General features: G+C 41.5%; 1 protein-coding gene across 1 annotated transcript in view; it reads left to right on the top strand.

Annotated features, from left to right (window-relative positions):
- TRPC3 (transient receptor potential cation channel subfamily C member 3) overlaps nt 1–26531 on the top strand; it is a 464690-nt gene extending 438159 nt beyond the window's left edge. Inside the window, exons 9-12 of the mRNA XM_073572010.1 lie at nt 7366–7575; nt 15269–15352; nt 15789–15864; nt 19819–26531. Coding sequence (XP_073428111.1) covers nt 7366–7575; nt 15269–15352; nt 15789–15864; nt 19819–19961 — 513 coding nt within the window. The 3' untranslated portion in view covers nt 19962–26531. The remainder of the gene's footprint in view (nt 1–7365; nt 7576–15268; nt 15353–15788; nt 15865–19818) is intronic.
- Nucleotides 26532–26820: the final 289 nt, after the last annotated feature.

Raw genomic sequence — 26820 nt, 5'->3', positions numbered from 1 at the left:
TTTGTAGCGCTTGATGGTTTTTGCCACTGCACTTGGGGACACTTATAAAGTTTTCCCAATTTTTCGGACTGACTGGCCTTCATTTCTTAAAGTAATGATGGCCGCTCATTTTTCTTTACTTCGCTGCTTTTTTCTTGCCATAATACAAATTCTAACAGTCTATTCAGTAGGACTATCAGCTGTGTATCCACCAGACTTCTGCACAACACAACTGATGGTCCCAACCTCATTTATAAGGCTAGAAATCCCACTTATTAAACCTGACAGGGCACACCTGTGAAATTTCCGGTGACTAGCTCTTGAAGCTCATCAAGAGAAGGCCAAGAGTGTGCAAAGCAGTAATCAAAGCAAAAGGTGGCTACTTTGAAGAACCTAGAATATAGGACATACAGTATCTTCAGTTGTTTCACACGTTTTTTGTTAATTATATGATTCCACATGTGTTAATTCATAGTTTTGATGCCTTTAGAGTGAATCTACAATTTTCATAGTCATGAAAATAAAGAAAACTCTTTGAATGAGAAGGTGTGTCCCAAACTTTTGGTCTGTACTATATATATATATATATATATATATATATATATATAAATATACTGTATATATGTATGTGTGTATATATATATATATATATATATATATATATAGTGGAATGAAAGTTTAGGCACCCACGATCAAAGTTACTGTTACTGTGAACAGTTAAGCAAGATGAAGATGATCTCTAAAAGGCCTCTAAGCAGCAGGAATTGGAGCTAGCTCCATACACCCACACCTGCTCTATGCTGTGATAGTTTGTTATGGAATAGCAAGGGGTTAAAGAGGTTGTACCGTTAAAAAAAAACAATTATAAGTTATCCACAGCACTGTTTATAAAAGTATGACCACTGAGAGTGCAGGTGTTCAGACCCCCACTAATCCAATGAATGTGGGGCCCCCATTCTTGTGATTGTGGAGATTCCAGCTGTCAGACTCCTGGCAAACTTGCATGTGGTAAAAGTTTTTTCATAGGACCATACCTGTCACACTAGGTAACTTTTCAGAATAAGCTGTCATATTTATGTGGAATAATACCAGTTTTCCTCTCTTCAGTTTTTTTTCTCTAATTTTCTAATTTTTGCAGATCTAGCAGTTCTCTTAACCCCACCCAAACCGCTGATTGACAGATTTTTGTGTTCACTGCAAATTAAGTGAAAGCTGCAAATCAATGGTGGAGGCAGTGCTACACAGAGCAGTTGATTAAGAGGCAGGAGACGCCTAGTCCTGTAGTGATGATAATAATAATTTTTATTTATATAGCGCCAACATATTCCGCAGCACTTTACAATTAAGCGGGGACATGTACAGACAATAAATTCAATACAAGTTAAGACAATGTAAACAGTGACATTAGGAGTGAGGTTCCTGCTCGCAAGCTTGGGGGGGACACAGTAGGTGAGAAGTGCTTGTTAGTTCAGGTCTGGTAATTATAATAAATAGGGATTTTCATATAAAGCTGCATGATCCGGTCATCAGCCCGTGTGTTTAAGTGCAATAGTCAAGTATCAAGTGCAGTTATCGTGTGCATGGAGGGTGTGGAGACAGATGAATAGTAGGGTGCAGATTCAGCATAATATTTGGAAGGAGGGAACAGGGCAAAGTTAGTTTACTATGTAGTTGATGTGGTAGGCTTGTTTGAAGAGATGGGTTTCTAAAGCGCGCATGAATAGGTCGGGGCTAGGGCTGATAATCTCCTGCTGATAAAACAGAGATTTTACTGAAACAGCAACACACAGTCTAGTAACTGGCACATCATCATACTGCTCTCAGATTATAGAGAAAAAAACCTGCTGACAGATTTCCCTTAACCCCTTTACTCCCAAGGGTGGTTTGCATGTTAATGCCCGGGCCAATTTTTACAATTCTGACCACTGTCCCTTTATGAGGTAGTAACTCTGGAACGCTTCCATGGATCCCGGTGATTCTGACATTGTTTTCTCATGACATATTGTACTTCATGTTAGTGGTAAAATTTAATTCATATAACTTGCATTTATTTGTTAAAAAAAATGGAAATTTGGCGAAAATTTTGAAAATTTCGCAATTTTCCCACATTGAATTTTTATGCCCTTAAATCACAGAGATATGGCACACAAAAAACTTAATAAGTAACATTTCCCACATGTTTACTTTACATCAACACAATTTGGGAACCAAAATTTTTTTGTTAGCAAGTTATAAGGGTTAAAAGTTGACCAGCGATTTCTCATTTTTACAACACCATTTTATTTTTAGGGACCACCTCACATTTGAAGTCACTTTGAGGGGTCTATATGATAGAAAATACCCAGAAGTGACACCATTCTGAAAACTGCACCCCTGAAGGTGCTCAAAACCAGATCTAAGAAGTTTATTAACCCGTCAGGTGCTTCACAGGAATTTTTTGAATGTTTAAAAAAAAAATGAACATTTAACTTTTTATCACAAAAAAAAATTACTTCAGGTTCAATTTTTTTATTTTACCAAGGGTAACAGGAGAAATTGGACTGCAAAAGTTATTGTGCAATTTGTCCTGAGTACGCCGATACCTGATATATGGGGGGAACCACTGTTTGGGCGCATGGCAGAGATCAGAAGGGAAGGAGCGCCTTTTGACTTTTTCACCGCAAAATTGGCTTGAATTCAGATCGGACGCCATGTCACGTTTGGAGAGCCCCTGATGTGCCTAAACAGCGGAAACCCCCCTCAGGTGACCCCATTTTGGAAACTAGACCCCCCCAAGGAACTTATCTAGATATGTGGTGAGCACTTTGAACCCCCAAGGGCTTCACAGAAGTTTATAACGTACAGCCGTACAATTAAAAAATCATATTTTTTCCACAAAAATGATCTTTTCACCCCCAATTTTTACTTTCCCAAGAGTAACAGGACCCCAAAAGTTATTGTGCAATTTGTCCTGAGTACGCTGATACCCCATATGTGGGGGTAAACTACTATTTGGGCGCATGGCAGAGCTCGGAAGGGAAGCAGCGCCATTTGACTTTTTTGCCTGAAATTGAGATCGGATGCCATGTCGCGTTTGGAAAGCCCCTGATGGGCCAAAACAGTGGAAACCCCCCAATTCTAACTCCAACCCTTACCCCAACACTCCCCTAACCCTAGCTCTAACCCTAACCATAGCCCTAATGGAAAAATGGAAATACATTTTTTTAATTTTATTATTTTTCCCTAACTAAGGCGGTGATAACGGGGGGTTTGATTTACTATTTATGGCGGTTTTTATTTTTGGCAGCTGTCACATGCTAAAAGACGCTTTTTATTGTAAAAATAGTTTTTGCATCACCACATTTTCAGAGCTATAATTTTTCCATATTTTGACCCACTGAGTCATGTGAGGTCTTAATTTTTGTGGGACGAGTTGACGTTTTTATTGGTACCATTTTCGGGCATGTGACATTTTTTGATCGCTTTTTATTCTGACTTTTGGGACGCAGAATGAACAAAAACCAGCGTTTCATGAATTTCTTTTGGGGGGTGCGTTTACCCCGTTCCGCGTGTGGTAAAATTGATAAAGCGGTTTTATTCTTCGGGTCAGTATGGTTACAGCGATACCTCATTTATATTTTTTTTATGGTTTGGCGCTTTTATGCAATGAAAACAATTTTATGTAAAAAATAATTATTTTTGCATCGCTTTATTTTGCGAGCTATAACTTTTTTATTTTTTCGCTGATGATGCTGTGTGGCAGCTCATTTTTTGCGGGACAAGATGATGTTTTCAGTGGTACCATGGTTATTTATATCCGTCTTTTTCGCGCGTTATTGCACTTTATGTTCGGTGGTATGATGATAAAGCATTATTTTTTGCTTCGTTTTTTATTTTTTAAGGGGTTCAATAAAGGGGACAGTGGGACAGTTTTATAGGGCGGGTCGTTACGGACGCGGCGATACCAAATGTGTACTTTTATTGTTTTTTTTTCTTTTCAAAAAATGAATTTATTATTGGATTTTTTTTTATTTACTTATTTATTAGCGATTTTTTATTTTTACACTTTTTTTAAATTTTTTTAACTTTATTACATTGTCTCAGGGGGGAAATCACTGTCATGTGACAGATCGCTGATCTGTCACATCAGAGATCGCTGTGACAGATCAGCGATCTGTCACAGGCAGTGCTGGAGGCTTCCTCATGCCGGCGCTTTGCAGGCATGAGGAAGCCGGCTCCCTGCAGGCCCCCGAAAGTCCCCGCCGCCATATTGGACACGGGGACCTGCAGGGAAGGAGGCCCCCGCAGCAGGGGTGCAAATCGTGCTGCTGCGGGAGTCTCAGGAAAGCACGGAGGGAGCTCCCTCCCTGCGCGCTTCTCTCCTATGCCGCTGGTACACTGCGATCATGTTAATGTGTCGGGGTGGTCCGTGACTGCCCCTGACACATAGTGCCGGGTGTCAGCTGTGATAATCAGCTGACACCCGGCCGCGATCAGCTGCGCTCCCCCCGTGAGCGCAGCTGATCGCGCTAGACGTACTATTCCGTCCTTGGGACTCAGGTCCCAGGTCACATGAACGGAATAGTACGTCTAATGTAGGAAAGGGGTTAAATTTGTTGTACAGATTGTTACATTTATGATAATACTAATTTTGCCTTGAAAAGTATTCTTATCCTGTGAACTGTTCCAGATTTTTTCACGTTACACCAACAACCTAAATATATTTTATTGGGATTTTATGTGATATACCAAATACAAAGTAGCAAGTATTTGTGAAGTATAAAGGAAATGATACATGGTGTTCTAAATATTTCAAAAATATCAATCTAAATATTGTGACAAGCATTTGTATTCAGTCCCCTGTAGTCTAATACCTTTAAATAAAATTGTGAGTGATCAGTTGCCTCCAGATGTCACATAATTAGTAAACTGAGTCCACCTGGGTGTAATTTATTCTCAGTATAACTACAACTGTTCTGTGATGGCCTCAGATGTTTGCTTGAGAAAATTATGGATAAAACAGCATAATGAAAACCAAGGAACACACCGGATTTGTCAGGGATAAAGTTCTAGAGAAAAGTAAAGTAGGGTTAGCTTATAAAATTTAGCCCAAGCTCTGACCATTTCATGGAGCACTGTTCAATCCCTCATCCAAAAAAGGAAGGAATATATCACAACTGCAAAAATACCAAGACATGGCCGTCCATCTAAACTGAAAACCCACTAATTAGAGAAGCAGCCAAGAGGTTCATGGTTACTCTGGAGTTGCTGCAGAGATCTACAGCTCAGGTGGGAGAATCTGTCCACAGAACAACAATTAGCAGTGTACTCCACAAATCTGGCCTTTTTGAAAGAGTGGCAAGAAGAAAGCCATTTTTGAAAGCAAGCCATAAGGAGTCTCCTTTGCAGTTTGCAAAAATCCATTTAGGGGACACAGCTAGCCTAGTGCTCTAGTCTGATGAGACCAAATTATAACTTTTGGGGCTAAATGCAAATCGCTATGTGTGGCAGAAAACTAACGCTGAACTTCTCCCGGAAAACATCATTCCCACCATTAAACATGGTGGTGGCAGTATTATGCTGTGTGGATGCTTTACTTCAGCAGGCACAGGTAAGCTGGTCAGAGTTGATGGAGCTAAATACAGAACAATCCTGGTAGAAAACCAAATAGAGGCTGTAAAAAACTTGAGATTGGGGCAAAGGTACACCTTCCAGCAGGACGACCCTAAACATACTGCCAAAGCTACAATGGAATGGTTTAGATCAAAGCATATTCATATGTTTGAATGGCCCAGTCAAAGTTAAGACCTAATTCCCACTGAGAATCTGTGGCAAGACTTGTAAATTGCTGTTCACAGATGTCTCCATCCAATCTCACTGAGGTAGAGCTAGTTTGTAAAGTAGAATGGGCAAAAGTTTCAGCCTTTAGATGAGCAAATCTGGTCGAGACCTACTCCAAAAAGCTTTCGGCAGTAATTGCAGTGAAAGGTGGTTCTACAAAGCATTGACTCAGAGGGGCTGAATACAAATGCACATCACAATTTTCAGACTTATATTTTTTAAATATTTAGAAAACCATATATAATTTCCTTTACACTTAACAAACAGTTGCTACTTTGTGTTGGTATATCATTCAAAACCCCTTTAAAATATATACTAATGCTGAGTCGACTGTCAGTCAGTGCCAGGGGGTGCGGTTAAATACCCCAGCTCTATGCACAAATCGGTGACTGAAACCGTGACGGTGCCACCCCCTTAGCTGAACATCAAGTGCTGTCCGAAGGAATCAAGTTACCGTAATTTCCTCCCTGCAGCGGGGCTCTAAACACAGGGCAGGGCAAGATCAGAATACTATTAACTTGATTAACTCTATATCGTCAGGTTAATGGTGATTTTTCATGTGACAGGTTCCCTTTACGTTTGTGAGTGTAATGTGAAAAAATGTGGAAATGATCACTTTTTATGAATACTTTTTCAAAGCACTGTATGCATAGGCATCTGGTACAGCTTGAGATGTCACTTAACAAGTTTTAACAAAGTTGCCTGTATAAGTCTGAGGCCATATCTTTGATGCATAAGGCTCAGTTTTTAGCCTGATACAGAGGATCAAAAATTGCTATCAGGCTTTTTCTCTATTTATTTCCAGGCAATCATCCAGGAATGGATTAGAATGTTAATGACATGTTGTTATCAGGCCACTAGACTGGAGCCTGCGCCCATTAGGTTCAACAATGATCCCATTGCAAACAATGAGATCAGTTCTTTGATCAGATTCATTATAATGTTTTCGTTAAAGGGAACTTGTTGTGTAGGTTTTATACTTCAAATTAATGACATGAATGTAAAGTCACTTTGATACTGATTAAATCCATATCTTGACTGTAGAAATGTTTTGTAGTTTCTGAAAAATTCAGTATTGAAATTCTATGCAAATGAGCTGTAGGTGCTTTGGGGTGGGACATTGCACTTACAGATCTCATGCCCTCACTCCCTATTCACCTCTCACTTTGTGACTGACTGACAGGTCTTGGGAGGCAGGTCAATGAAATAGGAGCGACCTGTCACTCAGACAGAGGAAAACTGCAGCTGCGACTTACTAATCTAATAAAATGCTGGGGCTTGTGTACAATGCCCTAGTAAAGTAGACCTCTGGGCCCACTCACAAAAAGATTGGAACAGGACAGTATTTTATTATTCATTTTTTAATGTTAGCTGCCCAAGCTTCACACTTCTGCTGGAGGAATGTAATGTATTAGAGTAATACCGCCAATGAAACATGTCTCTTTAAAAGCAAACAGAAGAAAACATCAAGCTTGGAATAATGGTTATTTCTTCCATTGTAAATTGAGTCATGCACGTCCATGTAATGGATATGAGAAGTCCTTTTTATGTTTCTTATACGTATAGGATGACAGTGATGTGGAATGGAAATTTGCCCGATCGAAGTTATGGCTGTCGTATTTTGATGATGGAAAAACACTTCCTCCTCCTTTCAGCATTGTTCCAAGTCCTAAATCGTTTGTGTATTTAATAATGAGGATTGTCAACTTGCTGAAGTGCAGAACAAGAAAACTGCAGAAAGACATTGAAATTGGAATGGGTGACTCGAAATCCAGGGTAAATTTGAAATGTCTTCCTTTCCTTTGTTTTTTCCACTAGAAAATATGCTCGACAACTCATGTAACTGAGGGAATGGTGTCTTATGTTAAATGTGGTATGTAGAGCATGTACTGTATTTTCTATGTTCATTAAAAGCAGCCTGTCAGCAACACCCCCAAATCATTTACATGACTATTTGGTGCTTTAAAATATCATATAGTCTGTCCCTTTATGACCCCAAAGTGCTGCTCTAGCAGCGTGGAAGGATCAATCATGTTCTGAAGTTCAGTTTGTAAGTGCATTGGGGTGTGATGATGATGCACTTACAGCTCCTCAGCCTTCGCTGCTTTTCCAACCTTGCTGCACCCTCCCCTGGCTTATTAAAGTTCAGTGGCTACGGTATGTATCAGAGGAAACAACTTATCAATCAGTCCTGGGAGGGTGCTGCTAGTTTGAGAGTTTAGGAGTTGTAAATGCATCGCCACACCCCAATGCACTTCCAGACTGAAATTCAGAACATGAGGTTTTCAGAAATGTTTTCGATGATACTTTCATAATAAAAATATAAAAAATGAAAAAAAATTTCAATTTTTACAAAATGAAATAAGGTAAAAAAAAATCACATTATAACTGACTAAACTGAGTAATAATATAAAGTCTATGAGAGTAGAGGTCTACAAGAACCCATGGAACATAATGAAGCAGTAGCTCTAGAATGAGCGCTCAGTGAATTAAACCAGGCAGCCCTATCTTCTAATTTATCTTTATATTACGTTCCAAAATCCTATACAGCAAGCCATTATGGTGACATTATTGATTGTTAGGTGGTGCAGCTTTTGATCGGGACCCAAGCGCTCCAACCTTTATCTTTGTGTTTCGTGTAAGTTTAATATTAGCCTAGTTCCGCTAGTTTTTTCAATAAGATGAGATGTGGTATCTCGTAATGTCAGGGCTGCCACTAGGAATTTCAGGGCCCCGTACTGGCAACATTTTCGTGACCCCCTTGAGACTCCGCCCAGGCTGCACCCCAGCCCCGCCTCCAACCCTCAAACTGTCCACAGCCCCACCGCTCTCTCTTGGAAAAACTCCACTTCTCACCAATCACACATTAACAGTTCCCATCACCAGATCACACATATAGCCAGCAGCTTTTGTTTTGGCCAAAAGATTTTTTAAGCCGCCACCACAAAACAGTAGACACTTTTGGCCGAGCTCTACTCTACTGTAACTGTTATGATTGAGTCATCGTAGGAGGCAAAAATAGAAATACAAGCTAAGTCCAGAAAACCAGAGAAGTTGGCAACTATCAGATTGCAGACCCCTGAACCTATCAACACAACTAGCAGTAGCCGTGGGGGGTTCCTACGATGCCCTAGACCCCTCGATCACAGCCGGAGAATTTAAATAGGCCTAAAGAAAGAAAGGGGAAATCTAAACTGCCCCAGAGCAGACCCCAAAGCAATAGGCAGCCCCCAACATATAATGACGGTGAAGCAAGATGAAAACACTAACACAGACAGAAAGATAGACTGAGCAAAGCCGGGGCCCAAAACTACCTAGATAGGAAAGGACAGGAAGGCTGCTGTCTGCAATCTGCAAAAACCCTATCAAAGACATAAGCCAACAAGCTGATATGAAAAAGACCCTGAAGCAGCTAGGCTTCAAAAACTAAATCAGCACTCAGGTATCTTCAGAAGACAGAGCTAAAGGAATTCAGCACACCCAGCAGGGAATGGCAGAAATCCAGAAAAACAAAGCAAAACAAAGTCAAAGCACAATTGCAAAAAGCCGAGCAGCAAACTTAGCTTTAGAGGAGCAGGAATTCAGACTGGTCTCCAAGGATCCCACAGAGAAATCACCCGCAGGGCAGAAGGGCGTCGGCTGCCTTATATCCAGTCAGTAACTCCACTCAGCCAGTCATCATCATCAGCCTCAGGTGTTTGATAATCAGGCTCACTACCTTTCTTTACCAGAAGAGGGAGTTCCTCGGGCCTCAGTAGTGAAGGGGAAAATGAACTCACAACATGTAACCTATTGAATATTTGTTAAAATATGCAATACAATTTAGGTATATTATTTATTTTTTCAATTTTTAAAATGACCAATAATATCACATACAAGGGACAAATACCACCGCACCATGACCAGACACAATATTACCACCACATAGTGACCTATAATACCACATACAAGGAGCAAATACCGCCAGACCATGTCCAGACCACATATTACCACCACAGTGACCAAATAATATCACATACAAGGAACAAATACCACCACAGCATGTCCAGATCACATATTACCACCACATAGTGACTGAATACTACAATACTGATCATTAATAAAAATAACACAATACTGTCACCATAAGTGCCATTATATACAGGAGATCTGTACTTAGTATGCAGTGTCTGTGTACAGGTAATACAGTGATCAATGACATTATACACAGGAGCTCTGTATATAATGTATAGGTAATACAGTGATCACTGGTAACATTATACACAGGACCTCTGTATATAGTATACAGTGCATAGTGTAAGTGTATAGGTAACACACTGACTCACCAGTGATGTCTCTAGGTGAAGTCCTTCATCTTTGCTTTTCAGCTTTCATCCAGCACAGACTGCCATCACTTCTTCCAGCCAGGGCTCGTCTCTGCAGGAAATAACACAGTTATCTAGAGCTCCGCTTTCAGAACACCTTACTTATTTTTTTCCCAACTTCTACATCACCAGATCACACATATAGCCAGCAGCTTTTGTTTTGGCCAAAAGATTTTTTAAGCCGCCACCACAACTTGCAGAACACGTTACTTATTTTGTTCCCAACTTCTATATTACACAACATGAAAAAAAGGCAACATAGTATCACTCTGCACAGTAACAGGACCGCCCACCCATTTAAAACAGTATACTCAAAAAATAAAATAAATACATCACTGCAGTAATAATATCCCTTAATTAGCTCCATAAACCTGCATGATCTGTCTCCATCCTGCACGATCTGTCTACGTCTTGCCCCATGATCCTGCCCCATCTGTCTCCAATCCTGCCCCATCTGTCTCCAACCCTGCTCGATCCGTCTCCAATCCTGCCCCATCTGTCTTCAACCCTGCCCCGTGTCTGCAATCCTGCTCTCATGTCTTTCATTCTGCCCCATGTCTCCAATCCTGCCCCATGATCCTGCACCATCTGTCTCCATCCTGCCCCATGATCCTGCACATCTGTCTCCATCCTGCCCCATGATCCTGCCCCATCTGTCTCCATCCCGCATCATGTCTCTATCCTGCCTATGTCTCAATCCTGCCCCCATGTCTTTCATCCTGCCACCATGTCTCCAATCCTGCCCCATGATCCTGCCCCATCTGTCTCCATCCTGATCCATCTGTCTCCATCCTACACCATGTCTCCATCCTGCCATGTCTCCAATCCTGCCATGTCTCCAATCCTGCCCCTGTGTCTCCAATCCTGCCCCCAGTGTCTCCAATCATGCCATGTCTCCAATCATGCCCCATGTCTCCAATCATGCCCCTTGTGTCTGCAATCCTGCCCCTTGTGTCTCCAATCATGCCCCCATATGTTTCATCCTGCCCGGTCTCCAGTCATGCCCCATGTCTCTAATCATGCCCCCCAGTGTCTCCAATCATGCCCCTTGTGTCTGCAATCCTGCCCCTATGTCTTTCATCCTGCCCCGTGTCTCCAATCATGCCCCCTGTGTCTCCAATCCTGCCCCCGTGTCTCCAATCCTGCCCCGTGTCTCCAATCATACCCCCAGTGTCTCTAATCCTGCCCCCAGTGTCTCTAATCCTGCCCCCAGTGTCTCTAATCCTGCCCCCAGTGTCTCCAATCCTGTCCTGTCTCCATCCTGCCAGCTTGCCGCTTTCAATACTAATTTTAAAAAAAACACCTTTCTCCTTACTTGCTGCGCTCCAGCGGCGAGCGATCTTCACCCCATTCTGAAAGCTTGTACATATGCGCTGACGTCAGCTGCCAGCCTCCGATTGGCTTGTGGTTTAACTATTGCCTTGCGGGTCTTCACGGCAATAGAGTAACTGAACCTGCGTCCTGGACACAGGTTCAGTTAATTGATCGGCACCTTTAGAAATATATCTACTTAGAAAATCGGTGACGTGTTCAATATCTTTTTCACCCTCTGTATATATATATATTAGGCGTCGGGTTCCTGCAGCGGTTCAACAGGAATCAAGAGCCTCACATTCTGCAGTCTCCCATTGTCTTTCGACCGCAGAGGAGATTGCTCAGCAATCCCAGCTTCCCAGACGCTCTGCCCAGACCTGCTCTGTGGGGCTGGCTATTGCTGCCACCTTTGGGTCAGCAATGGCAATGCAGGCTGCTCAGCAGCACATCACTCCAGAAGCTAAGTCCTTCTGTCGCTCCACTAAGCATGCTCACGAGACGATCTCCCATTGGAGATCGGGAGCCACATGTCCAGGTCCTTCTCCAGATCTGATTGGTCCATCTCAGGGATCTGGAAGCTTCCGGAAGGCCCTGGCTATAAAAGGTTTGCATGGCCGCTCGGCCATGCGCTAGTATAGTCTCTAGTTGCTAACTGTGTGAATGATGATGGATGCATGAACCTGCGAATGACTCATTAAGATCCCCTCCCTCTGATATTACAAGTGTGTATAGGGACTTAGTTATAGAGTCAGCGCCAGCCATTGGCAAGCTACAAGCCACTACAGCATCCTCCATAGTGCTAGCGTCCGACAGTGCGCCTGCTTCCGGGCATTGTCGAATAGCAGCAGTGTCTGTCGCCGCGCTGCAGTCTGCAGCTCCTCTTGGCGTCCGCAGTTGTGACGCCGCACGCACGGTAGGTCTAGATGGACGCTGACCCTCTGCCTAGGGCCCAGCTCCTGTGACCATATACCGTGCGTGCACTTCTCTGAGACCTGTGACGCCAACAGGCTCAGCCTTTTTGTGTTTTAGGCTGTGTGCCCACGTTGCGTTTTTGTAAGCGTTTCCGCAGCGTTTGTGCCGGCTCAGACGCTGCAGAAATGCTTACAAGATGCTTCTAATTCTTTTGCATGCGTTTTTGGCTTTTTGTGCCAATGCATGCGTTTTTAACCGCTCAGGAATCACTTCCATATCTGTTCCTAATAGAATTGTGAATGCAAAACTGTCCACACATAAAGCAAAGTACAAAGTAATATACATGGGCACAACTCTCTGCCACAGGTACTTCTTTTTACTGTTCTTGGAAGTTCCCATGTAGCTAGGTCTGTGCCCAAACACAAATGCATAGCATTTTATTAATTCATTGATAATAATCCCAACCTTATGCAGCCAAGATCAGCCACTGTTCGCAACACGGAATATTTTACACCCTCTTTGTGTTGCAATATCTGGAGCACTAATATCAAATACAAGTATGAATTAAAATACAAGCAAAATTAATAAGATTATCTTCACATACAAAGCATCTTGACACACAGTCATGTTTGTTTCATGCTTCACAGATGTAAAGCTTCATTCTTAGCCAAGTAATTAAAAAATGAATGTACTGAAATACAGGATTTGGCCTATGTTATTCATAATTAATCACTTTGGCGTCTGTGTCAAAGCATTTCTGTATCTTGCATGATGCAGTCAACGTGATATGTGTTGTTCTTGTCTGTTCATTATACTTCACCATGAGACCTGAAAATACTTGGGTTCTGAATTACAGTGGAAACCAGAAGTTTACATACACTATATAAAAAGACACATATGCATGTTTTTCTCAATATCTGACATGAACTCAGAATAAACCTTTCCCGTTTTAGGTCAATTAGGATTACAATAATTATTAATATTTGCCAAATGCCAGAATAATGAGAGACAGTGTGAGAGAGAATGTTTTATGGCATTTCTATTACTTACTGCAAAGTCAAAAGTTTACATATATTTCTTTAGTATTTGGTACCATTGTCCTTAATCTGAATGACTTGGGTCAGACATTTGGGATATCCTTCCACAAGCTTCTCACAATAGTTGGTCGGAATTTGGGCCCATTCCTCCTGACAAAACTGGTGTAAATGATCCAGGTTTGTAGGTTGCTTGCTCGCACCTGCCTTTTCAGCTTTGCCCGTAAAGTTTCAATAGGATTGAGATCAGGGCTTTGTGATGGCCACTCCAAAACATTGACTTTGTTATCCTTAAACCACTTTGTTACCATTTTGGCATTATGCTTCTGGTCATTGTCCATTTGGAAGACCCATTTCCACCCAAGCTTTAACGTCCTGGTTGATGTCTTGAGATGTTGCTTCAGTATTGCCGCATAATCTTCTTTTCTCATGATGCCATCTATTTTGTGATGTGCACCAGTCCCTCCTGCAGCAAAACAACCCCACAACATGATGCTGCCAACCCCGTGTTTCACAGTTGAGATGGTGTTCTTAGGTTTCCAAGCTTCTCCCTTTTTCCTCCAAACGTAATGATGGTCATTATGCCCAAAAAGTTCAATTTTAGTTTCATCAGACCACAGGACATGTCTCCAAAAATGAAGGTCTTTGCTTCTGTGTGCATTTGCAAACATTAATCTGTCTTTTTATGTTTGTTTTGGAGTAATGGATTCTTCCTGGCAGATTGGCCTTTCAGCCCATGTTGATACAGTACTCGTTTCACTGTGGATATTGACACAATCTTACAAGCTTCCGCCATCATCTTCACATGGTCTTTTGCTTTTGTCCTTGAGTTGATATGCACATGACGGACCAAAGCACGTTCATCTTTGGGACACAGAACCCATCTCCTTCCTGAGCGGTATAATGACTGGACATTCCCATCTTGTTTGTACTTGCATATAATTGTTTGTACAGATGAACGAGGCACCGTCAGGTATCTTGAAATTGTACCCAAGGATGAGCCAGACTTGTGCAAGTCCACAATTCTCCTCGTGATATCTTGGCTGATTTCTTTAGACTTTCCCATGATGCTACACAAAGAAGGAGTGTGCATTAAAATACATCCTCCGGTGTGTCAGAAGCTTCAAAACACATGATATTATCATATGGGCAGTCCAGAATTGTTTAAAGACATAGTATATAGTGTATGGAAACTTTTGATTTTGCATTAAGTAATAAAAATGCCTTAAAACATTTTCCCTCTCTCATTATTCTGGCATTTGGCAAATATTAATAATTATGGTAATCCTAATTCACCTAAAACAGGAAAGGTTTATTCTGATTTCATGTCAGATATTGAGAAAAACATGAATATGTGTCTTTTTATATAATGTATGTAAACTTATAGTTTCAATTGTGTATGTATTTAGATCAATGGCCCCAAAGTCTACTGTCTATCCAAAGAACACCAAAATCACTCAACCTAGTAGATTGATATTAAAAAAAAATACCATGTAATGATATGCTGAAATAGACATCATAGTCGTCATGAACAATCATCAAAATCCTCATAACCCTTGTATGGCCGTACTAATCTGTGCCTGTGTATTCCTGTACACACTATGGAGATACCCATAGCCATATATGTTGCGGTGACATTGACATTACTTAGTCTGTGTTTGCATTAAACTTGTAATGAGCCAGATACAATCCTAGGAGACCTCAGAGTGTTATACATGTGTCTCCAAGACAATTGGAATACTTGTGATTCACCGCAAATCGAATTTCTGAAAAAAAAAACTGCTTTTAAGTTTTTCTTTTAAATAATTTTAGTGTCTATTTTAACTACCATATCTTCTTTTCCAGTTAAACCTCGTCTCCCAATCTAATGCCAAGGTTTTTGAGTCACATAGTTTCAACAGTATTACAAATCAACCAACACGCTATCAAGTAAGTGGATCTTCATAATTCTATATTTATATATTATGAATACGAAAAATCCATTCATCAAGTAATAGATGGGTTTCCAAACTGGTTATCAAGGGGCCGCAGTACTGGTTCAGCATCTATGTATGGGGCCGGCTGGGAAGCAGGGTGGCTGGTAAAATTTAGAAGGGTGCACAATGCTATATCAGTGCTGAATCCCTGATCTTCTAATGTGGTGAGGGTCCCAGAGGTCAGCTTTCCATGATCATTAAGTATTGGCGTATCACAGAGATGAACTATCCTGAAAACATTATGTGCTATTATATGCAAAGTTAAATGAGTGCACAAAATAACTTTAAAAAATCATTTCCCATCAGTGATGTTATACCAGAAAGCACTGACAATACGTCACTTCTCTAGAGATTCATGTTTTGTATCTCCTTGTCACTTTCCCTGACAGCAAATAATGAAAAGACTTATAAAAAGATATGTGCTGAGAGCCCAAGTGGACAAAGAAAACGATGAAGTGAATGAAGGTATGAGCAATAATCAAGTAGATTTTCTTTTACCACCTCTACTTGCCATATTGACCACCCGAAATATTTTTGGTTTATTTATGCATTTAATGATTTATCAAGCTGTTTGGTTCCCAGTTAGAGATACGGCAAAAAAATGGTTATCCAACCTGATACATTTTTGTTTAAAAATGCTGGAATAGACAAAACTATCAGTAAATGATTACAATAAAGGAAGACTTTAGACAATACTTGTACATCTAAGGTCCTCAATGACACCTAAGACAGAATTCTGCTCAACGTTGCCCACTTCATACATTAAGCACAATACAATATATTACATTTAAACTAATGCAAACCACAGTCAATAGGTACTTTTTATCTACTGGTGACCAAAATGCTGACATCTCTTCATGACCAGTATGTTCTCACAATTTAGCCTTATATAGGCCTTTGGCCACTATTTTTCTGAATCGTAAAGGGCCATAAAAAGGTTAAAAAAAAGAAAAAAAACACTTAATACTGAACTTACCTCTCACCTCTTCGGCCCATCTGCTCCTCACCATCTCCCGTCTGGTCCTCGTCGCATCTTCTAACCATTGCCATGAGTGATGAAATTCCCATGTCTCTCACACTGAGCCGGGACTTCTTGCTCTGATCGGGACGGTTCTACATATGCACATGCAAGGTCACATGTTTTTTTTCTCAATATTTAAAAAAAAAGATTAATTTTGTGTTTTACATGTTTTTTTTAGTCCCCCTAAGGGACTTGAAACTATGATCACTTATAGTATATAGTTTAAATCTGTGATATGGCAGTATATGGTAAATTAGTGCTCTCCTAAGAAGCCCACCCACAGATGGGGCTTTGTTGGAGCCCCAAGATGGCAGCATCAGGGGTGTTCAGTAGACTCTTAGACTGACGTGTTAACCCATTGCCACCCTGCAAATACTTCATGTAGGAGCAATGCAGCACCTAAATGATTAAACAATAGCGATAGTTAACATTGATCACTACTGTTAGTCTACCAGCACCCTTTGTAGGAGGTACAAGTATGTGCCATGTCAGGAAGGGGTTAACTTAAAAATGTGATTTAAGCAATAGGTCATTTTCTGCTTATACATACCCTTCCAATACTTGAAATAAAAGATTATCCTAGGGATGTCATAGAAAACCAATGAGCTTCTATAAAATAAGGAATAGTCAATAATAATAATAAGGATGTGTTACCACTCTAAGAAGAATAAATTGTGCATACAGTTCATGGAAAAGTGTTTACTGCCTAGCAGGGCTGCTCTTATCTAATACATATGTCTGAAGCTATCCTACTGCACTCTATGGATGACTTCAGTGACTGTCCAGGGATGGGTCTAAAATGGGGATCAGATTCAACTACCCATACAGTGCCTTGAAAATGTATTCATACCTGATGAACTTTTCCACATTTTATCACGTTACACTCACAAACTTTCAAGATTTTTATTTGGATTGTATGTGATATACCAACACAAAGTATAACAGATACTCAATGGGATATACATCTGGACTGTGACTAGGCCATTCACACACATGAATTTGCTTTGATGTAAACCATTCCACTGCAGCTCTGGCACTATGTTTAGAGCCTTTGTCCTGCTGAAGGTGAACCTACGCCCCAGTCTCAAATCTTTAGCAGTCTCTAACTGGTTTTCCTGCAGGGTTGCCCTGTATTTAGCTCCATCCATCTTCCTATCAACTCTGACCAGCTTCCCTGTCCCTGTTGATGAACTGCATCCCCACAGCATGATACTGCCACCAACATGATTGATGGTGGGGATTGTGTTCTCAGGCTGATGTGCAGTGTTAGTTTTCCTCCACACATAGCATTTTGCATTTTTCCACATTCTAGCTGTGTCCCCTACTTGCAATTGGGACTTCTTATGACTTGCTTTAAATAATGGCTTTCTTTTTGCCACGCTTCAATAAAGGCCAAATTTGTGGAGTATAAAGCTGATTGTTGTCCTGTGGGCAGATTCTCCCACTGGAGCTGTAGATCTCTGCAGCTCCTTCAGAGTGACCATGGGCCTCTTGACTGCTTCTCTAATTAGTGCTCTCCTTTCTTGGGATGTCAGTTTAGGTGGACTGCACGGCCATATCTTGGTAGGTTTGCAGTTGAGCCATACTTCTTTCATTTTTGAATGATGGATTGAACAGTGCTCTGTGAATGTTCAGAGCTTGGGCTAATTTTTTATAACCTAACCCTGCTTTACTCTTTTCCACAACTTTATTCCCAACTTGTCTGGTGTGTTCCTTGGTTTTCATGCTACTGCTTGATCCCTAATGATCTCAAACAAATCTCTAAGGCCTTCAAGAAAAGCTGTAGTTATACTGAGAATAAATTACATGCAGATTGACTCTATATACTAATTAAGTGATTTCTGGAGGTAATTGGTAAATCAAGATTTTATTTAGGGGTATCAGACTACAGGGGGCTGTATATAAATGCACGTCACAATTTTCAGATTTATATTTTTAACAGAATTAGAAAACCATTTATAATTTCCTTTACACTTCAAAAATGCTTGCTACCTTGTGTAGGTGTATCACATAAAATCAAAATAAAATACATTTAAGTTTGTGGGTGTAATGTGAATAATTGTGGAAAGGTTTACTGAGTATGAATACTTTTTCAAGACACTGTACATAGCTATCATAACAAGCTCCATGTTTATGGGAAACTAATATGAGCAGTAAAGAATCTAGTGAATGTAGGGGAGAAGAAATCAAGAGATGTGGGTAGTCTCTGTAATTACTTTAATGAATGATGTGTATATTACTCTGTCAGGAATAGAACTAAACATGACGTTAGCCTGGAGACAACCACTTTAGGGTAATGAAGCAAATGTGATGATGAATATAGAACTGGTCACCTACTAGCCAGCAGTGGACAACATCTAAGTGTCATCTCCAGGCAGAGCTTACACTGCTTACATGTGATAACATTGGAGCAGCAATGATCTTCTAGCAGAACACAAATCAATCTAACATGTCTCTTGGCCATTTCTGAACTTTCATTTTCTAATATGTTACAACAAGACACACACCACTGGGGTACTGCAGTCATCTTCATAATCCAAGAATTTCAGAAGAAACATTTAATAGGTCTCACCATGGTGCATTATAATATGAAGTTTTACTTACACAAAGTTTAATCACAAAGGGAACCTTTCACATTGTTCATGCAGTCCGATTGCATTTTATTCTTTGAAATCCCTGGTGTTGGTATACTGTACATATGAGTCCAGTGGGCGGTCCTCAGTGTTGGACTGTGGTGCCTAGGACCCAGCAGTAAAATTGACTTTGGGGGGCCCACTTTTCACCTGCATACAAATATTACTCCACCTCGTTCACAAATTTACCTTTTTTCTGTACAGAGTGAATCAAGTGTTTTATGCCAAGTACTGTCCATACAGTGGGGTCGGGGCCCAGATCTGCACAGGGGCCCAATGGGGGATTCCCCTGTAATCCTATGGGCCAGTCCAAGCCTGGCGGTCCAACTAGTTATTGATCACTATCTCTGCACGCAGTCATACAGGGAAGACTGTCAGTCACTGAATAGGACCGCCCACTGGACTTTTATGTACACCAACACCAGAGATTCCAATGAATAATATGCAAGGCCCCCTGAAGCTTTTTTTCCTTCTCTATAACATCCTGCCTGCAGATCCGATTCCATTTTCAACACGACAGGATACCTTTAACTTTTATTAAACTCTAACACCAGGGAATTTCAGGTGATCACTCACTAAATAAAGTGAAAATTGGGAAATTTAGAAATTTTTTACAGTCCAAACAAGGCTTGTCAGTATACAAAATGTTAGTGTCCATAGACCATGTATGGTGCATACAGCACTGAACAGAATGCTGCCACCGGGCAGATAGCAGGGTGACTGCAGGAGACCACCAATACAGATTACTGTTCATTGTTCTTACAGGTGAACTGAAGGAAATCAAGCAAGATATTTCCAGCCTCCGCTACGAACTCTTAGAAGACAAATCACAAGCTACTGAAGAATTGTCAGCCTTGATTCATAAACTAAGTGAAAAGCTGAATCCCAGTATGTCAAGGTGTGAATGAGTCATGACTCCGGAAGATTTGTCAGCAGCAAGTACAATGGCAATAAACTATTAAATCATCCAATACTTGAAGAGGAAAGTCTGATTTATAGCACACAATTAACTTGTTGTCATTCAAATGTAATTTTAGTAAATGTACCTTGGTGTGACAACTGCTGTACGAGTAGAGGAGGACCATGGTCATGTCATGATAATTGATAATCAAACAAATCGATACTCAATATGACCAGGACATGTGGGCTTTGCCGAAGTGTTCACTTCTGGGTCATTTGTGGCATTAAACGATTGATGTTCACACTAAGGGTATGTGCACACTGAGCTTTTTTCGCTCAGTTTGTGGAGTAGAACCAGGACAGAAACTCTCCCAAAAAATCTAATGTACTTAAAAACTTGTCTGCTTAGTTTCTTCTCTAAAAAGTCTAGGTGTGCACATACATTAAAGAGGCACAATATGGTGGGGATATGAGGGTTGGAAAACCTGGGGAGAAAGGAAAGGACAAGCAGGTTAAGGGTAAGTCAATACAGGACAGCTGGCGAGAGCTTGATACACCTTGTGAACGGGCCCAATACATGTGTTAATGTATTAATTCTTAATTAGTTGATAGATATTGATAATTGATTATGACAAAGTTTGCCCTTTTCTTTCGACACCACTTGCACATGTCCGTAGAACGGACACCGCTGGACTATAAAGACGTTGCCGCAGATATTCTATTTAGCATTAAGCTATTTTTGTAGAGGAGACAATATACATCTCATACTATATTGTAGTAAAACCATCTCGATGACATAAAAATGACACAGCAGGCCATTTATTCCATAGTCAGTAGAGGCTTCGTCTTGATAGAATATTGACCCATAAAGCAGGTTAGCACTCGTCTATCATGAAACAGGTGGAACATCAAAAAGGGAAGGGTCCCACATGTCAGTCATGGGTCAAATAAGTGAAAGCTAGCACCACCCACAACAAAACCCCATGGACCACACTTAAGGGCAGTTTCACACGTCCAGATAATTCCGGTACCGGAGCTATCCGTGTCCATGTGTCCGTGTGCATACGGAGGTCATCCATGTGACATCCGTGTGCTATCCGTATGTCCGTGTGTACCATCCGTGTGCTGTCCGTATGCTGTCCATGTCCGTGTTTTTGAAAAATTATCTTCAATGTTAACCCTTTGACTTTTAAAAACGCACACGGATCGCACACAGACAGCATCCGTGTGCGGTACGTGTTTACATGGACCCATTGACTTGTATGGGTCTGTGTGATCCGTGCTGTTGCACAAAAACGGACATGTCAGCGTGCTTTGCACACGGACACACGGTCCGTGAAAACACGCTGACATCTGCATAGACACATTCATGAGAATGTGTCTACGTGTGTCAGTGTCTCCGGTACGTGAGAAAACTGTCACTACACGTACCGGAGACACTGACGTGTGAAACTGCCCTAAGGGGGAGGTTACACACTGAGGCCAAGTTCACACAGCTGTATTTTCCGTCTGGAAAAAACGAACATCACACAGACAGGACTAGGACCAATGCTATTTAATTAACCTGTTCAGCTGAGGGATTTTTCTTCACGGACTGAATTTGCTCATGATCCTGTACGGATCAAGCGAATAGAATCGGGTTTTTTTTTACAGATACATTGCAATTCCTTAACATATGAAACTGTACAGTATTAGGTCCAGTACATTTTAATATCTGCTGATGTATAAAAACGGATGCCATATGGACAACTGAGATGAATTGTCTGTTTTTTTCTGGATCAAAATTGGTTGAATTTTTTATATATGCTCATGTGAACCTGGCCTCACAGTGCGAAGGGTCAAGACACATGTTCCCACGTAGCAGAAATCCTGCTTTTTTGATGAAAAATTTGCTCCATTTAAGCAATTTCATGAAAACTCATGACCACTGTGCGTTTAAAAACGCTGAAAAAACTCTGTGGGTGAAAAAAAGTCTTAAAAAAGCGATTTGTAGCATTTTTACATTAAAAAAAAAATATTTAAAAGCAATCAATCAAATCTGCACCAAAAACACATCATAGTACAGAAAAAACTCTACAAAAACACAGTAAACAGTGCAGATTGCTGTGGCGTATTTGGGGGCAGACTCCTGTGGGAAAAATGCTAAAAAAAAAAAAAAAAATGCGTTTCTGCATTTGGAAATATGGTTTTAGGCATACACAGACACAAGTTTTCTGCAGCAAAAGCACAATAAATTTCCCGAAAAACCTTCCATATTCCCATGACTGTTATTGCAGAATTGCTGCAGACTAGTGACGAGCGACTGTGCAGGGGTAGGGTGTTATCCGAGCATGCTCCGGTGCTAACCGAGTGACTACGGCGTGCTCGAAAAATGTGTTTGAGTCCCCGCGCCTACTCTACAGCCAGAACGCATGAAGGGATTCCCTAACAACCAGGTAATCTACACGTGTTTCGGCTGTCGAATGGCCACGGTGACGCAAACATATTTTTTGAGCACCTTCTACATTGCTGGTGCTGTATTATGCTCTGGATTTGGCTCTACAAAATCCACACGAAAAATGCGCAGGTCCAGTAATATCGTGTGCATTCAGCCTACAATGGAGGAACGGACAGATTAAGTGAGCGCCTGCAGACAGTATTCTGTCACCCAGTGCCACCCAGCATATCCAGCCGAAATGGTGGGCTGTATGTGGAGTCTAGTAGCACCCACTTGTCTGAGCAGGGACACCTAAAAATGACTAACAAGGATTGCAGAGCTCCTCTCTCATGACGGCCGCCCTTTAGGAGCCATAATTACTATTCCTATCCTGTCACAGAGAGAGTTTAGAATCACTAAAGACATAGAGAAGGCCCAGTAATGCTTCAGCTAATTGTGTTTATCACCTCAAGGTGAAGTAAATACTTCTTAGTCATATATCACAGTCTTCTAAAATGGTGGGATTTAATTTAGTTCATAAATCAGTAGAGACTGCTGCTCATAATTGTACTGGCCATTAATGGAAACAGCTGAAAAGAACAAACCATGGGACATTAATTAAAGGCTCATGGTAATTCACAAAGTAGCCATTAATGAATGGCGTCATGCTGCGGCTAATACACCACTCAATATAAAGAGTACATCCCTCATGGAATCATCAATGGGAAGATTTGCTTGAAACATAACCATGATGGGTCTCATTTAACACATGACTTAAAGAAGCATTGCTAACATCAACATTGTTATCCTCTTAATATATTGCAGTCATCATATTATACAGCACTGTGTACTTACAATTGCTCACTTTTCCTTTCTACCCAGCTAATTCTTCTCTTTCCCATTAGGTCTGTGACATCACGTGATTAATAGCTGACTACCTGAGTCCTTCTAAGCTCTATGTAGAAACAGGCAGTTTCTTTTCCCTGCATGAGTCATCACTGCAAAAGTCTCTGGCAGGGGAGAGAGGAGGGAGCGGCTGTGTCAGGACTGGCGTTGAATAGGGGAATGATTCATGCAAGGAAAAGAGAATTCACATGAATAAAAACTGACTAGCGGAACGCTTCTAAGCTCTATGTAGAAACAGCAGGTCATAGACCTAATGGAAAAGAGAAGCATTAGCTGGGTGGAAAGGCAAAATGAGCAATTGTAAGTACACAATGTCATATAATATGATGATGATGATGATTGCAATATATTAAGAAAATGAAAACTTTGATGGGAGGCAATCTAGCCCTCAATATAGTGAGCGCTGCCAGTGACATCATGTCTACAGAGATCTGCCAGCTAGCACGTGACCCGGCAGATGTTTGCAGACATAACATCGCCGGTCCAGCTCACCTCCCAATAGATAAGTGAATGATGCCCAATTACACCTCTAATCTATATAGAATGCATACAATATCTGGCATTCTTCCATTGCAATTTAAACAGCAGACAAAAAGGCAGCAACACTTACCTGCCCAGATCTTGGAACAAATGCACTGCAGGGTGCAGCCAGCTCATAAAGCAAGATGTTGGCAACACAGGTGCAAAATAATAGATCAACAGCCACTCTCCACCTACTCATTCCTGGAGGGGGTGACTGCCCAGTATGTAATTGCACAATAAAGGCCCGCATAGGGTGTTGTTCACACAAGGGTACTACATAGTATGAACAATATCTGGCATTCTTTCATTGTAAGCCTGGATTCACTGGTTGAAGCTGTGGCCCTTTAATTGTGATTACCGTATTTTTCAGACTATAAGATGCACCCCAAGTTTTCAGAAGGAAAATAGGGAAAAAAAATTAATGTGTCAAATGGGGATCCGTCTTACAGTCCGAATTCAGCTTACCCAGGTGAGATCAGCAGCGCTGCTGGAGCGGGGTCACAGGAGATGTTCAGTGGTCCAGCGATATGACTCCCATCCCAGGCTGGTGCGGCAGGTGCAGTGGCCTCCAGGAAATCCCATCCCAGGCTGGTGCGGCAGCCTCCAGGAAATCCCATCCCAGGCTGGTGCGGCAGCCTCCAGGAAATCCAATCCCAGGTTGGTGTGGCAGGTATGGAAGTGGTGTTCTTGGCTCCGCCTGCATCTTGTGAAAGCCCGGAGGCCCAGCATAGCCATTGCTGCGATGCGGTGGCCTCTGGGAAAATGGCCGCTGGGGGTGGTGCATGCTCAGATTGAGATCTCAGCAGCGAAATCTTGTCTGGCCATTTTCCCGGAGGCCACCACATCACAGCAATGGCTATGCGGGGCCTCCGGGCTTTCACAAGATGCCCCCCGCACCACAGAGCACCACCGCCGAACCTGCCGCATCTGCAGCACCAACCTGAGAAGGGAGTGTGATCATCGCCCGGCAGCATCGGACCAGGACCGCCGCAGAATCGCCCGACTCCTGCTGCTGGTGCAGTGTTTGTAAGTATATTCTGACTATAAGACGCACCCCCATTTTCCCAAAAAAAATTTTGGGAAAAAAGTGCGTCTTATAGTCCGAAAAATACGGTAATTACAGTATGATTGTAAAAAATTATTTAAAAAAATGTAGAAAATCGCACCAAAGAGCATAACAAGGCTGCAATGTGTGAACTCAGCCCAAAACTCTACCAGCTATTCATAATGAGATGACAACATACAGGCTGCTCAGCACTGGGAAAGCAAGATCCTTACTTCAGCGGCATACTCCTTATTGACATCTAGTGGGCACCATGAAAACTGCAGCACATAATATAAAACGCTGCTGATAGATGCCTAGAATACCAATGGCCAGTTAAAGGGTGAAAAATAATGGCTTATGCCATATAAATTATGTAATGCCTTTTTCTCTCCGGACCTTCCAAAGTATTTTCTGTTGTAACAGTACGCGAGGCAAGTCTTCCTTAGCACAGGGCTAGGCAACGAACAGTTTCCATAAGTATTCTCTGAAATACAAGGCAGCTATACTTAATTGTAAAGTGCTGTGGAATGTGTTGGCGCTATATAAATAAAATTATTATTACATACAGATTATGTATTGAAGTGAGCGCCACCTGCAGCATGAATCTCGTAACTAAAGTCACTACATAGCCCACACCTCATACTGGTACAGAAAAAATCCCATCATGACAAATACAGGAGCTGTATAATTGAAGGCTATTGTGTATGTTGGCGTTCATTAGATATGGTGCTTCATTATATATCAAATATTTTAAAAGATCATAACCTGCATTGGTGACTATCCTATGTATACTATGTACAGTATTCTATGTATTACTGGTGCTTAGTGGAATATACACAATGGCATCAGTCCCTGTCTCAGATGCATCTTAGACACAAATACAACACACATATACAAGGAATCTGAGGTTTTACCATGTAACATGGGGGCAGCATGAGGTAGGGTCTGAGACACTGATTTCAGTGATGTGTCACTTACTAGGCTGTGTGCTGTTGCTTTAATACAATGAGTGTTGTGTCAGCTGGAGATTATCACTGCCAGATTAGCTCGCGTGTGCCAGGTGGAGGTGGACCAACTGTGCCCCTCAGTAGTGATTAGCTGCTTCCCATCACCATACAATGTACACGGAAAGCTGCTAGTCATTATGTGGGGGAGGTTAGCTTTCTCAGCTCTGCTACAGCTAATAACTCTGATTGTATCACAACTGCTGCACACAGTAATCTAAGTGATACATCGCTGGAATCAAGGTGTCTTTCCCTATATTATGCTGCTCTTTGATGAGGTATCAAAAACTTGGAGATAGATTCCATTTAAGCACCTGGGGATCATTTTAACACACAGTAGAAAGACAGAATACAAGTGGTTGAGATGAGTATTGAGAATTGCAGCTCAGCCCCGTTCAGCGTCGGACTGGAGCACCTTGGGCCCACCAGAGAAAATCATTCTTGGGGCCCACTATGTATCTACATAGAAATAAATACAAGACCACCAATTGTTTGGTAAAACACGCTAAAATCAGGGTATAATATATGGTAGTACACGTCTTAATTATGTAGCACGGATTGGGGTAGCCTCCTCATAGAATATAAAGTAGCCCCCTCATAGAATATAATGCACCCCCCTCATAGGGTATAATACAGAACCCCACAAAATATAATGCAACCCCCTCATAAGTTATAATGCCGCCCCCCCATAGAATATAATGTAGCACCCTCATATGGCATAATGCAGCCCCCACACAGAATATAATGCAGCCCCTCACAGAATATAATGTAGCCCCCCTCAAAGGGTATAATGCAGCCCCCCTCAAAGGTTATAATGCAGCCCCCCTCAAAGGTTATAATGCAGCACCCCTCCACCATTGTCATCATCACCACCTCCATCATTGCCTCCTTCCCCACTACCATTGTCCTTTCCACCACTACCATCATTGTCCTTTACACCACAACCATCATTGCTTTCTCCCCCAACACCCCCA

This window comes from Dendrobates tinctorius, unplaced genomic scaffold (genome assembly GCF_039654945.1).
Source record: "Dendrobates tinctorius isolate UK_male_01 unplaced genomic scaffold, ASM3965494v1 ptg000030l, whole genome shotgun sequence".
In the NCBI taxonomy this organism is placed as follows: Eukaryota; Metazoa; Chordata; class Amphibia; order Anura; family Dendrobatidae; genus Dendrobates; species Dendrobates tinctorius.
This window is presented reverse-complemented; position numbering and strand designations above follow the sequence as displayed.